The 11,232-nt window shown below is 47.1% G+C and overlaps 1 protein-coding gene across 1 annotated transcript in view; it reads left to right on the top strand.

The window, feature by feature from the left end:
- Positions 1 to 8,352, top strand: part of Traf5 (TNF receptor associated factor 5) — a 43,839-nt gene extending 35,487 nt beyond the window's left edge. Inside the window, exons 9-11 of the mRNA XM_028760672.1 lie at positions 4,682 to 4,822; positions 5,856 to 6,024; positions 7,544 to 8,352. Coding sequence (XP_028616505.1) covers positions 4,682 to 4,822; positions 5,856 to 6,024; positions 7,544 to 8,121 — 888 coding nt within the window. The 3' untranslated portion in view covers positions 8,122 to 8,352. The remainder of the gene's footprint in view (positions 1 to 4,681; positions 4,823 to 5,855; positions 6,025 to 7,543) is intronic.
- The last annotated feature ends 2,880 nt before the right edge of the window (positions 8,353 to 11,232 follow it).

Raw genomic sequence — 11,232 nt, 5'->3', positions numbered from 1 at the left:
GTTTGGTTTGGTTTGGTTTGGTTTGGTTTGGTTTGGTTTGGTTTGGTGCTCTCTCGGGTTCCAGGCCAGCCAGATACACTGTTGGTATTATAGAAGGTTCGAGCTGGAAGGTACCTTGGAGTTCTGTGCATTCATCCTCTCCCCCTGCAAATGAGCTAACTAGGATCAAAGAAGCCTTGTTTGTAACTCAAGTTTAAGTGTAAGCCTCATGTCTGTGAGTGGCAGAATGGATCTCAAGTCAGCTTTCTCTGTGGCTTACCGTCCACTCCGCAGCCTGCTCACACACACACTAAGCCCTTACCTATGACTTATGTAGATGTTTGACATTGAGAATTAAATCAGACAGAGCATTGCATTAGTTGGCTGTCTGTTCTAAGTACTGTGGGAATTTTGATGTCAGTCTAAAACTGCCTTGGAGAAGCTTTGAATACGTTAACTTCATACATATCACTCACATGGCTGTCAAGCCTATCAGCTTCCTGGAACTTTCATCCAAGACCTCCATAAGGCTGGCCCTAAGGAGCAGCTGTATGGAAGTTAATTGTCTTGCAGGACCATTTTGGAAGACTTCATTCAGACCCACTGTCAGCGAAGGAGTTTAGCACTGCAGATTATTTTATGATGTCTGATTCCACATTACAGTGGGTATGTGTGCTTCTCAGGGTCACAGTCAGGAGAAAATTAGAAATCCTGATTCAGTCGTAACTGGTCACAGGTCTGCTGTCAGGGAACTGTGGGTTCTGTGTAGACCCTATGGATTCATCCATTGGTGAAATAGAAGTATGTGCATTGCACAGAAACACTGAAGCCTGGAAGACGCAGCCTTTCCATGAAAAACAAAATCACAGAAATACAAATAGATAAGTAGCCGTGTATTCTGAAACACAGTAATGCTATGTGGAATACAGAGGCTGCAGCAAGGTACTCTGGGAAAGCTGTAGAGGTTTTTTTCAGCGTAGGGCACCTAAGCTGTACCTTTGTTTATTTCATATCATTAATTATGTATATGAGGTGTGTATGCGTGAGTGCAGGCATGTGAGGCCAGAAGAGGATGTCAGATGCCCTGCAGCCTAGGCAGCTATGAGCTGATCAACATGGGTTGTAGAGACTGAACTCAGATCCTCTGCTAGAGCAGTACGTGTCTGTAACTGCTGAGCCTCTCTCCAGCTTCCCAGGCTGACCTAAAGGGAAACAACAGTTTCCTTGCTTGAAGTGAAGCCGGGTCCTCAGAAGCGGGGGTTGTGCCCAGATAGGCTTGTATAGCAAATGCTGTAGGTTTAAGGAAATGGAGCATGAGCGTGCCCGGACTCCCAAGTGTGAGACAGGAGTGCCTGGAAACTGATGTGTTGGGCTGAAACAGCCATGACCTTCTGTGAGCAAAGATCTGAACACTGGTCGGTTATTGTTTTACTTGTGTGGATTTTGCCCTGTTTAAGAAGAGATTTAAGGATCAAAAGTTAGAACTAATCTTTTTTCAGTGTTATGAAACACTTTGCCAACTCTTTGCCTGGCTTTTTAAAAATGAGACATCTGGTAATAGGGTAGCATGGTGTACAAGCCTGAGCCTGCAGGCTGCACACCACTCTGGCTCATGTGTCTCTGCCCCTCCCCATTTCTTCATTTGCAAATGGGGCTATGGTGGATGGGAGCGAGCATTGGCATGGTGCCTGGCACACAGAAACATTTCAGAACTGAGAAGATGCTGGAGATGGGGATGGTGGAGGTGCATCTCAGAGCCCATGAGCTGCAGATAACACGCAGATAACATTCTGAGCTTTAAGCTTGAGAGGTGAAGAACCTGGTCATGTTAGTAACTGAGATGGGTATCACAAGAACAGGGGCAGGTTAGAGGCAAGGGTATGGAGAAGGAACATTCATTCATCAAACACATAGCCAGTGTCGTCTGTCTAAGGCATCATGCTGGATTCAGGGAATAAAGAAGTGTGACATAGTCTCACCACACTCTGGTGGAAGAAAAGGACAGACAACACTAAAAGCAAGTTCTAGGAGGGATGAGATGAATTAGGGCCTGGGTAGGTGATACAGGTAAGGAAATGTCCCCCAGAGGGCTGTTCCTTTGAATGGTTGCACCAAAAAGTAATTTCTGGAGTAGGGAAGGTCCCTGATGGGAGCCAGGTACTGAGCAGTCTTGTTGAATACACATGGACTATGTAGATGCTATACAGCTATTGAACAGGGTACCGAAGGGTTTGCTAGGTGCTGTGCAGTCTTGCTGGATGCACATGGGCTATCTATATAGGTGCTATACAGCTATTGGACAGGGTACTGAAAGGTTTGCTAGGTGCTGTGCAGTCTTGCTGGATGCACATGGGCTATCTATGTAGGTACTATACAGCTATTGGACAGGGTACTGAAGGGTTTTCTAGGTGCTCTGAAGTCTTACTGGATGCACATGAATTAGCCAGGTGCTGTGCAATCTTGTTGAACAGGATGCACATGAGTTAGCTAGGTGTCATGTAGTCTTGCTGGACAGGATGCACATGGGTTAGCTATATGTTATACAGTCATGCTGGATGCACATGAATTAGCTAGGTGCTGTGCAGTCTTCATGGACAGGATGCACATGGGTCAGAAATGAATGTGAAGCCACAAGGGTATCAAATCACATAGAGCCCTGTGTGTCCTTTTTTAAAAAGCCACTAGAGTCATTGAAGCAGGGGAAAAAGACCAGACTTGTCTGTTGGTGGTGTTGGTTGTGGTGTGGAATATGAACTGGAAAAGGATGTTTGCCAACCAAGCAGATATTTTTCCAGCACCCACTGGTACCAGGCTCCATCCAGTTTCCGTGAGATCCAGACAGGTCCCAGCTCCCATGGAGGGAGAATTCCTGTGTGAGGGCAGAAGGTATCAGGGTAGGACCAGCTGAGAAGAGCTGCTTCCTAGATAAGAACTGATCAAGACTGTGAGAGCTAAAACAGATGGGATGTGTGTGCGTGTGCCTGGGTGTGTCTGGGTGTGCCAGTGTGTGAGTGTGTGTGTGTCTCTGTGTGTGTATCAATATGTGAATGTATATCTGTGTATCAGTGTGAGTGTGTATGTGTATCTCTGAGTGTGTGTGTGTATCAGTATGTGTGTCTAGGTATCAGTGTGAATGTGTGTATGTGTGTGTGTCAATGTGTGTGTTAATGTGAGTATCTGCCTGTGTATCAGTATGAGTGTATGAATGTCTGTGTGTGTGCCTGTGTGTGTGTCTGGGTGTGCCAGTGTGTCAGTGTGTTGGTGTGTGACTATCTGCCAGTGTGTGAGTATGTGTGTGTGCATTAATGGAGTGAGTGTGTGTCTCTGTGTGTGAGTATGTGTCAGTATGTGAATGTGTATCTGTGTATCAGTGTGAGTATGTATATGTGTGTCTCTGTGTGTCAGTGTATCAATGTGTGTGTGTGTGTATGTGTATCAATGTGTGTGTTACTGTATCTGCCTATGTATCAGTATGATATCAGTATGAGTGTGTGTATGTGTCTGTATATGTGTGCCTGTGTGTATCTGGGTGTGTCAGTCAGTATATGTGTGAGTGTGTGTCAGTGTGTATGTGCCAGTGTATTGGTGTATGTCTGTATATTAGTATAAATGTATATATGTGTGTCTGTGTGTATAAGTGTGCATCACTGTGTGTGTCTATGTGTATATGTGTGTGTATCAATGTGTGTGTCAGAGTGATTGTGTGCCTGTGTATCAGTGTGTGTGTGTGTCTGTGTGAGTGTATATGTGAGTGTGCATATGTGTCCATGTGTGTCTGTGTCAGTGTGTGTATGTTTGTCTGTGTGTGAGTGTGTATCAGTATGTGAGTGTGTGTCTGTGTATCAGTGTGAGTGTATGTATGAATGTATATCAATGTGTGTCCCACACTTGGGAGGTGCAGGCAGGAGAGCTAGGTCATCCTCAACTGTGTAGCTAGTTCCAGGTCAGCCTGGGCCACACTACACTCTCAAAAACCAGAAACCAAGCAAACACACAGATGAGTTAAGAGCTTTTCTGTGTGTCATCTGAGTGGAAATTGGCCAGCACTCAGGCTGAATGGGACCTCTCTTAGGTGTGGCTGGATGGCTGAGTGGGTTTGAGCACTTGCCACGTGAGCACGAGGCCCCTAAATTTAGATCACCCCCATAGGTGTGGTCCCAGGCGGGCCACCAGCCTAAGCCCAGGCTCAGTGAGAGGCTCTGTCTCAAGGGAAGGGGTAGGAAGCAGTGGAGGAGGCACTAGACATGCACGTGTGTGCACACACACTCGGATTATGGTATCTATGTTTAGCAGTGCTTTCTGGGTTGGGCTACACTTGCTGATGGTTACCTGAAGGGGCTCTTTGGGGAAGGGCAGAGGCAGAGCAGATAAAATTCATTGAGGTCTCGAGTGGCACTGATCGGTGTCCTGGCTGTCTGACAGCACACACTGAAAGAGTATACCAAGCCAGTTCATCGAGTTCAGCCATGTGACACTCCTGACTGGCTGGCCCATCACTGTGGGTGAGGAATGGAACATTCTATGGTTCTGGTTTTAGAGACCACCTGCAAACACTTTCTTAAATTACACAGGACTCTGCCTGACAATGGCCGCAGGAATGCACGTGTACTGTCTTCCTCTAGAAAGCCTCACCCCGTCACCTGTGTGTGCATGCACTTACTGACACTTACTGACTCTCTCCTGCCTTCGTGCCCATCGTTAGATCTCTGACTTGTATCAGAGTCTTGAACAGAAAGAAAGCAAGATCCAGCAGCTAGCGGGAACCGTGAGGAAGTTCGAGAAGGACCTGAAGCAGTTCACACAGATGTTTGGAAGAAATGGAAGTTTCCTCTCAAACGTCCAGGTAAGGGCTGGACAGATGACGGCCCAGGGGCAGGAAGTACTGACCCATGCCACCTGTCACTTGAGTTCCGAAGGATCTGATGCTCTTTTCTGGCCTCCACAGTCTCCTGCATACACATGGTGAATATACATGTACTCAGGCACACACACATACACATAAATGATTTTTTTTTGAAGAAAAGAAGGGCTGGAGAAATAGCTCAGCAGTTAGGAGCACTTGCTGCTCCTGCAGAGGACCTGGGTTCAATTCCCAGCACTCACATGGTGAAAGTTCACAACTATCCATAGTTCCAGTTCCAGGGATCCAATACCCAATTCTGACCTTGTGGGCACCAAGCATATACAAAGTTTACAGACATACATGCAGGCAAAACACTCACATAAAATAAAGTGAATGAGCCTAACTATTAATCTTTAAAAGAAAAGGAAAAAAATCCAGGTAAGACAGGGTTCTTTCCATTTATATTGAAATATAAGTAATATATTATTAATGTATAAATATATAAATATTTTACATAGATATTACATAGATTATATATATATATATATATATATATATATATATATATATATATATAAATGGATGACTGAGTCTTTAAAAAAAAGACTACGTGGGCAGACTAACGTCCTCCATGGGAGAGGTCCACAGAGCATGTAGGCCTCTTCCAGACTTGTGTCCTGCTCTGCCTGTTCCTGCTCAGTCTCAGCCTCCTCACGGAGAGGGAACTGGAGAAGGCTTCTGAGGGAAGACAGTGCTAAGGCAAGAGAAGCACAAAGAGCCTGGGGATAAGTGGTGGGGGGGACTTTACACACGTTGAGGAAAGCTCAAAGATTCCCCAGAGGAGTCCAGAGGAGGAGGGAGAAGCCGGTGGCTGCTGACTGTGCCATGCTCACCAGAGTCACTCTCTGGACACCGCCGCTTTCCTCTCATTAGTGGATTGTTATATGTGAAATGTTGGGTGTTAAAATTCAGTCAACGAATTACAAATCCATTGTCTAATTTCCAAAACATATGCTCCCTTTTGTACCACAAGGCCCTCAGCAGTCACACAGACAAGTCAGCCTGGCTGGAAACGCAGGTACGGCAGCTGCTGCAAATAGTTAACCAGCAGCCAAGTCGACTTGATCTGAGGTCTTTGGTGGATGCGGTTGACAGCGTGAAACAGAGGATCACCCAGCTGGAAGCCAGTGACCAGAGATTAGGTACGTGTGCAGGAAGGAAGCAGTCCGGTTCCCTCTCACGACTTCACTGTGTCTCCATGTATTTGTGGCAGAAGCTGACAAGTCACAGCCAGCTTTCCAGGACACACAGTGGCTGACTGCTGTGTGTGAAACAGCATTAGATCCTAGCCGCCTCAGAAAATGAGGGTCACCACCATGTGTGTGGCGTCAGACAAGAGACCGAAACGGCCCAGGCAGTTCCGAGAGCTGGGAGTGGTAATCGTTAAGAACACTGGAAAATAACAACAAGCTAAGGGAGAGAGATGATGGGTGACTTAGGGCTTGGCACACTGGAACCAGTGAGGTTGCTTAGCAGGTGACTTGCTATGCAGTCGAGATAACCAGTGTATCAGTGACTTCTCTGTTGCTGTGACAAAGCACCATGATCAAGGTAACTTACAGGAAGAAGGGTTGGTTATTCGGGCTTATGGTTCCAGAGAGATAAAAATTTACCACTATCTCATAGAGAAATATTATGGTAGGCAGACATGGCACTGGAGCAACCGCTGAAGCCCCAAGCCCAGTGACACACCTCCTCCAAGACCACACCTCCTAATCCTTCCCAAACAGCCACCAGCTGGGGACCAAGTCTTCCAATGGGACTAATGACACCAACTCATTCAAACTATCACACTCAGAGTTTGATCTCTGGAACTCACACAGTGGAGGGTAAGAACCAACTATTAAAAGTTATTCTATGACCTCCATATGTATGTTATGGTGTACATGCCTTCACTTACACACACACATACACACATACAATAATAATAATAATAATAATAATAATAATAATAAACAATGCCTTTTAAATGTAAAATTTGTTATAGGAGTTGGGGAGATAGCTCAGGAGATAACACACTTGCTGCACACATACCTGGAATTTGGATTCCTAGAGCCATGTGATTACTGAGTGGGCTCGAGGACTACCTGTGATCCTAGCACTCTGGAGGCTGAGGCAGGATCTCTAGGACAAGCTAGCCAGAACATAGGGATTGGTTTAGTGAGAGAACTGTGTCAAAAGCAATTGGGGAAGACACCCAGCATCAATCTCTGTATGACACAAACACCTCACAGTCACACACATGCAACACATAGACACTTATATCACAAGCACACACACATACACACTCAAACACATACACACAGCATAAGGCTCAGCATGAGAATTCATTCAAGGTGAATGTCCAATGTGTCTTATACTCAGGCAAGCTGAGAGTGAAGAGGACACATCCATGTGTGCTTGGTGTCCACTTACCATGGCTGAGTTAACATTAGCAGTGGGTGTAGTACATGTCTGTGTGGTGCACATGTGTGTGGTATACATGTGTGTGGTGCACATGCAGACACCATGCTGGTAGTTCATAGGCAGTGCTTAGATGACAGAGCCCTGCTGCAGCCTCCTGTTCTGACATGTGTGGTGCACATGTGTGAGGTGCACATGCGGACACCGTGTTTAGATGACAGACCCCTGCTGCAGCCTCCTTTCTGTGTTTCCTTCCAGTTCTTCTAGAGGGAGAGACCAGCAAGCATGACGCACACATTAATATCCACAAAGCCCAGCTGAATAAGAACGAAGAACGGTTTAAGCTGCTGGAGGGCGCCTGCTACAGCGGCAAGCTCATTTGGAAGGTGACAGATTACAGGGCGAAGAAGAGGGAGGCCGTGGAGGGGCACACAGTGTCCGTCTTCAGCCAGCCTTTCTACACCAGCCGCTGCGGCTACCGGCTCTGTGCCAGGGCGTACCTGAACGGGGATGGGTCGGGGAAGGGAACGCACCTGTCCCTGTACTTTGTGGTGATGAGGGGTGAGTTTGACTCGCTGTTACAGTGGCCGTTCAGGCAGAGGGTGACCCTGATGCTTTTGGACCAGAGTGGCAAGAAGAACCACATCGTGGAGACCTTCAAAGCTGACCCCAACAGCAGCAGCTTCAAAAGACCCGACGGCGAGATGAACATCGCCTCTGGCTGTCCCCGCTTTGTGTCCCATTCTACTCTGGAGAATTCCAAGAACACCTACATTAAAGACGACACCCTATTCTTGAAAGTGGCCGTGGATTTAACCGACTTGGAGGATCTGTAGTTGTTAACTGATAAGGAAACCCCTCCGCACAGGAGCAGACGTGACTGTCCTTTAAGCCCAGCCCTCTGGACTGAGCACGCTTTTGTTCTTGTCTTTCGGCTTTTAATGTCTGATGTGTTATCTTTTTATCTTGGATCCTTCTTCCTCGGTTTGAAGCTTAAAACTCTTAGAATATTGCTGTTATTTATATTTTTATATCTTCTGGAAAATTATACTAATTTGACAACAGGGCCTGGGGCCTCCTCTCTCTCGATGATATTTAGGAAGTGTTTACAGGGAGTCTAGTACTCAGGGCGACTGAGTACTAAGGGGCAGAGTTCCCACTGAAATGCTTTGGCATTTGTCAGCTGGCTCACTGCTTCTGCGCCTGCCCCTAGGCCTGCAGCAGCCATCTTGTCAGAGCAGGCAGGCTGTGCCAGTCAGGTATGGGTGATGTAGCTACACACATTCGGACCAGCATTCGGACCACAGGTCGTGAGATAAGCACCAACTCCTTGGAAACTGTATTACCTCTCTGTATTTTATATAAGATTCACTAGCAGCATGTAGGCACAGTTTTCAAAGTTGCCTAGCAGCTGCTAGATGGGTTGGCTTGTCATCCTTCTCCGCTCACACAGAAGGTCCTGAGGAGCTGATGGTTAGTGAACCGAAGTTCAGACTCCATTAGGTTTGACCAGGTGAAAAGTATCTTCTTAGGTCAAAATAGTCAGCTATACCAGTTTCACACAACTCAACCCAGTGACCTTTGTATGGCAGCAGGCATGAGGATGAGCAAAACTTATTATGATAGAGAAAATATGAGAAAAAAAAAAACAAAAGGGGTTCCTTTCGCTATGGGTAGCTGCTGACCAAACACTCCTGTTCTTCTGGAAGAACTTTTAAATTCATATACTGACCAGAAAATAAGCATTTGTAGCAACCTGTGACATTGTCCTGTCAATGTCCTGAGTACTCTGTGACCAGAAATCATCCAGTTCTTGTAGATCTGTCTATTGCAGGGGTTCTCAACCTGTGAGTCACGACCCCTTTGGGGGTCAAATCACCCTTTCTCAGGGGTTGCTGTCAGAAAACACAATTCATAACAGTAGCAAAATTACAGTTATGAAGCAGCATCAAAAATAATTTTACGGTTGGGGCCACCATGACATGAGGAGCTGTGTTAAAGTGTCGCAGTGTTGGGAAGACTGAGAACCGCTGGTCTTTTGGGTCTGTGTGTAAATGCAAGCCACGATCCGCCCTTGCAGCTCAGTAAGCCTGAGACTGATCTGCCATCCTGCTCTGACTAGAAATGGGACCTGTGCCACCTGCCATTACTCATATATTGTTGGCTTCTAAGCATAGAAGGACAAGCGTCATGGGCCAATGGCCACGGGCCACGTGCTCTTGCAGCTGTTACTTAGCCTGTGTAAGAGGCAGGACCTGGGGCCGCAGAGATGCCCAATGGTTAAGAGTGTTTGCCGCTCTTCCAGTGAACTTGAAATCAGTTCAGTGCCCATGTCAGGTGGGTCCCAGTGATCTGTAACTACAACTCAGGCATCTGATGTCCCCTCTCTGGCCTCTGTGGACATCTGCACACACCTTCACACAGATGCTGACAGATACACAGAATCAAAAAGCAATCTTAAAAGCAAAACATGGGGCTCAAGAGATGATTCAGCAGTTGAGACCACCGGCTGCTCTTTCAGGGGACACAATTTCAGCTTCTAGCACTCACACGGAAGCTCACAGCCACCTGTAACTCACGTTCCTAGGGATCTGGCGCCCTCTTCTGGCCTCTGTGGGCACTGCACCCATCCACATAAAATACTGGTTTTAAGTAGAAACAACTTACCTGACTGGCCTCTGCAGGTTCAGGAACCCTCTTAATCTCTTCTGTGAAGAAGTGAAGATCCTATGGCCACATCACAGAACTCGGCCAAAAGGATAGAACTTGAAAACCCAGATGTAGCATACAAATGCACTGTGTCTTTGGTGGTGGTGGTCCATGACTTTAGAGCCGAGTCTCTAGCCTATAGGCCAGACTGGGGGATTCTGTGGTTTGTTCTCTATTTCATGTCTGTATTAGTCAGGGTTCTCTAGAGTAGCAGAATAGATGGTGTGTGTGTGTGTGTGTGTGTGTGTGTGTGTGTGTGTGTGTAGGGGGCAGGGGTATTGGTTGTGGAATGACAACCCTTCACCAGTGGACTTGTCCATCGATGGGGCCATTACTGACAGCATCATGGTAATGAGGGCCAGCTGGAGGAAGTGGGCCTCTGGGCTATGCCTCTGGAGAGCATGTCTTGTCCCTAGCCTCTTTACCTGCCCCTCCCTCCACTTTCTCAGATCTGAAATGCCCTTCCACCATAACACTCTGCCTCACCACAGACCCACGTCAGTGAGGCCCAGAGAGCACGAAGTATCTGAGGCTGTGAGCTGAGCTTACTTCTCCATCCTGAGCTGTGGTTCTGGGGCACCGTGTCCTGGGGTGGAAAAGCAGGCACCACCTCTAACTCACTTTCCATTCCATGCAGCTACTCACCACACCCGTTTGTTGTGTTTTCCAAAATGTGCTTACAAAAAAGCAACCTAAAAGAACTTTGATCTTGGGCCCACACCTCGACTAGGCAGCACAGTGGGGCTGGCTCTGGAGGCAAAGGTGTGGGTGAGTCAACCTAACGGAGTGAGAGCAGGAGGGCTGACCCTGCTTCCTGTCAGTGGTAGCACCGAGTGGACTAGCCAGAGCAATGCTCAGAGCTTGCATGTTTGTACAGCTAAGGGAGAGCTGGCACACTGACCAGCTCAGATACCACCCAGATATCAACTGCAGATTGTTGGGATGCATTGAAAAGGCCGTCCTGCCGATCCAAAGCTGCAGGATCTCCATGACATAGGTGAGCAGCAGGAGGAGCCCACGTGAGGAACCAATAGCGAAGGTGTCACAGAAGCCAGAGACCTCGAACCAGACCGATGACTCACTGCAGTGAACCTTTGCAAGTGAAGATGTGTGGACAGAGGGATAGACTGTGGGACACACTGTGACACACTACAGATTCCAGGAAGAGATGTTTTGTTTTGTTTGCTTTCTTCTCTCTCTCTCTCTCTCTCTCTCTCTCTCTCTCTCTCTCTCTCTCT

Source organism: Grammomys surdaster, unplaced genomic scaffold, assembly GCF_004785775.1.
Source record: "Grammomys surdaster isolate TR1022 unplaced genomic scaffold, NIH_TR_1.0 130, whole genome shotgun sequence".
NCBI classification, from domain to species: Eukaryota; Metazoa; Chordata; class Mammalia; order Rodentia; family Muridae; genus Grammomys; species Grammomys surdaster.
The sequence above is the reverse complement of the archived record's forward strand: the minus strand, read 5'-3'. Positions and strand labels throughout refer to the sequence as shown.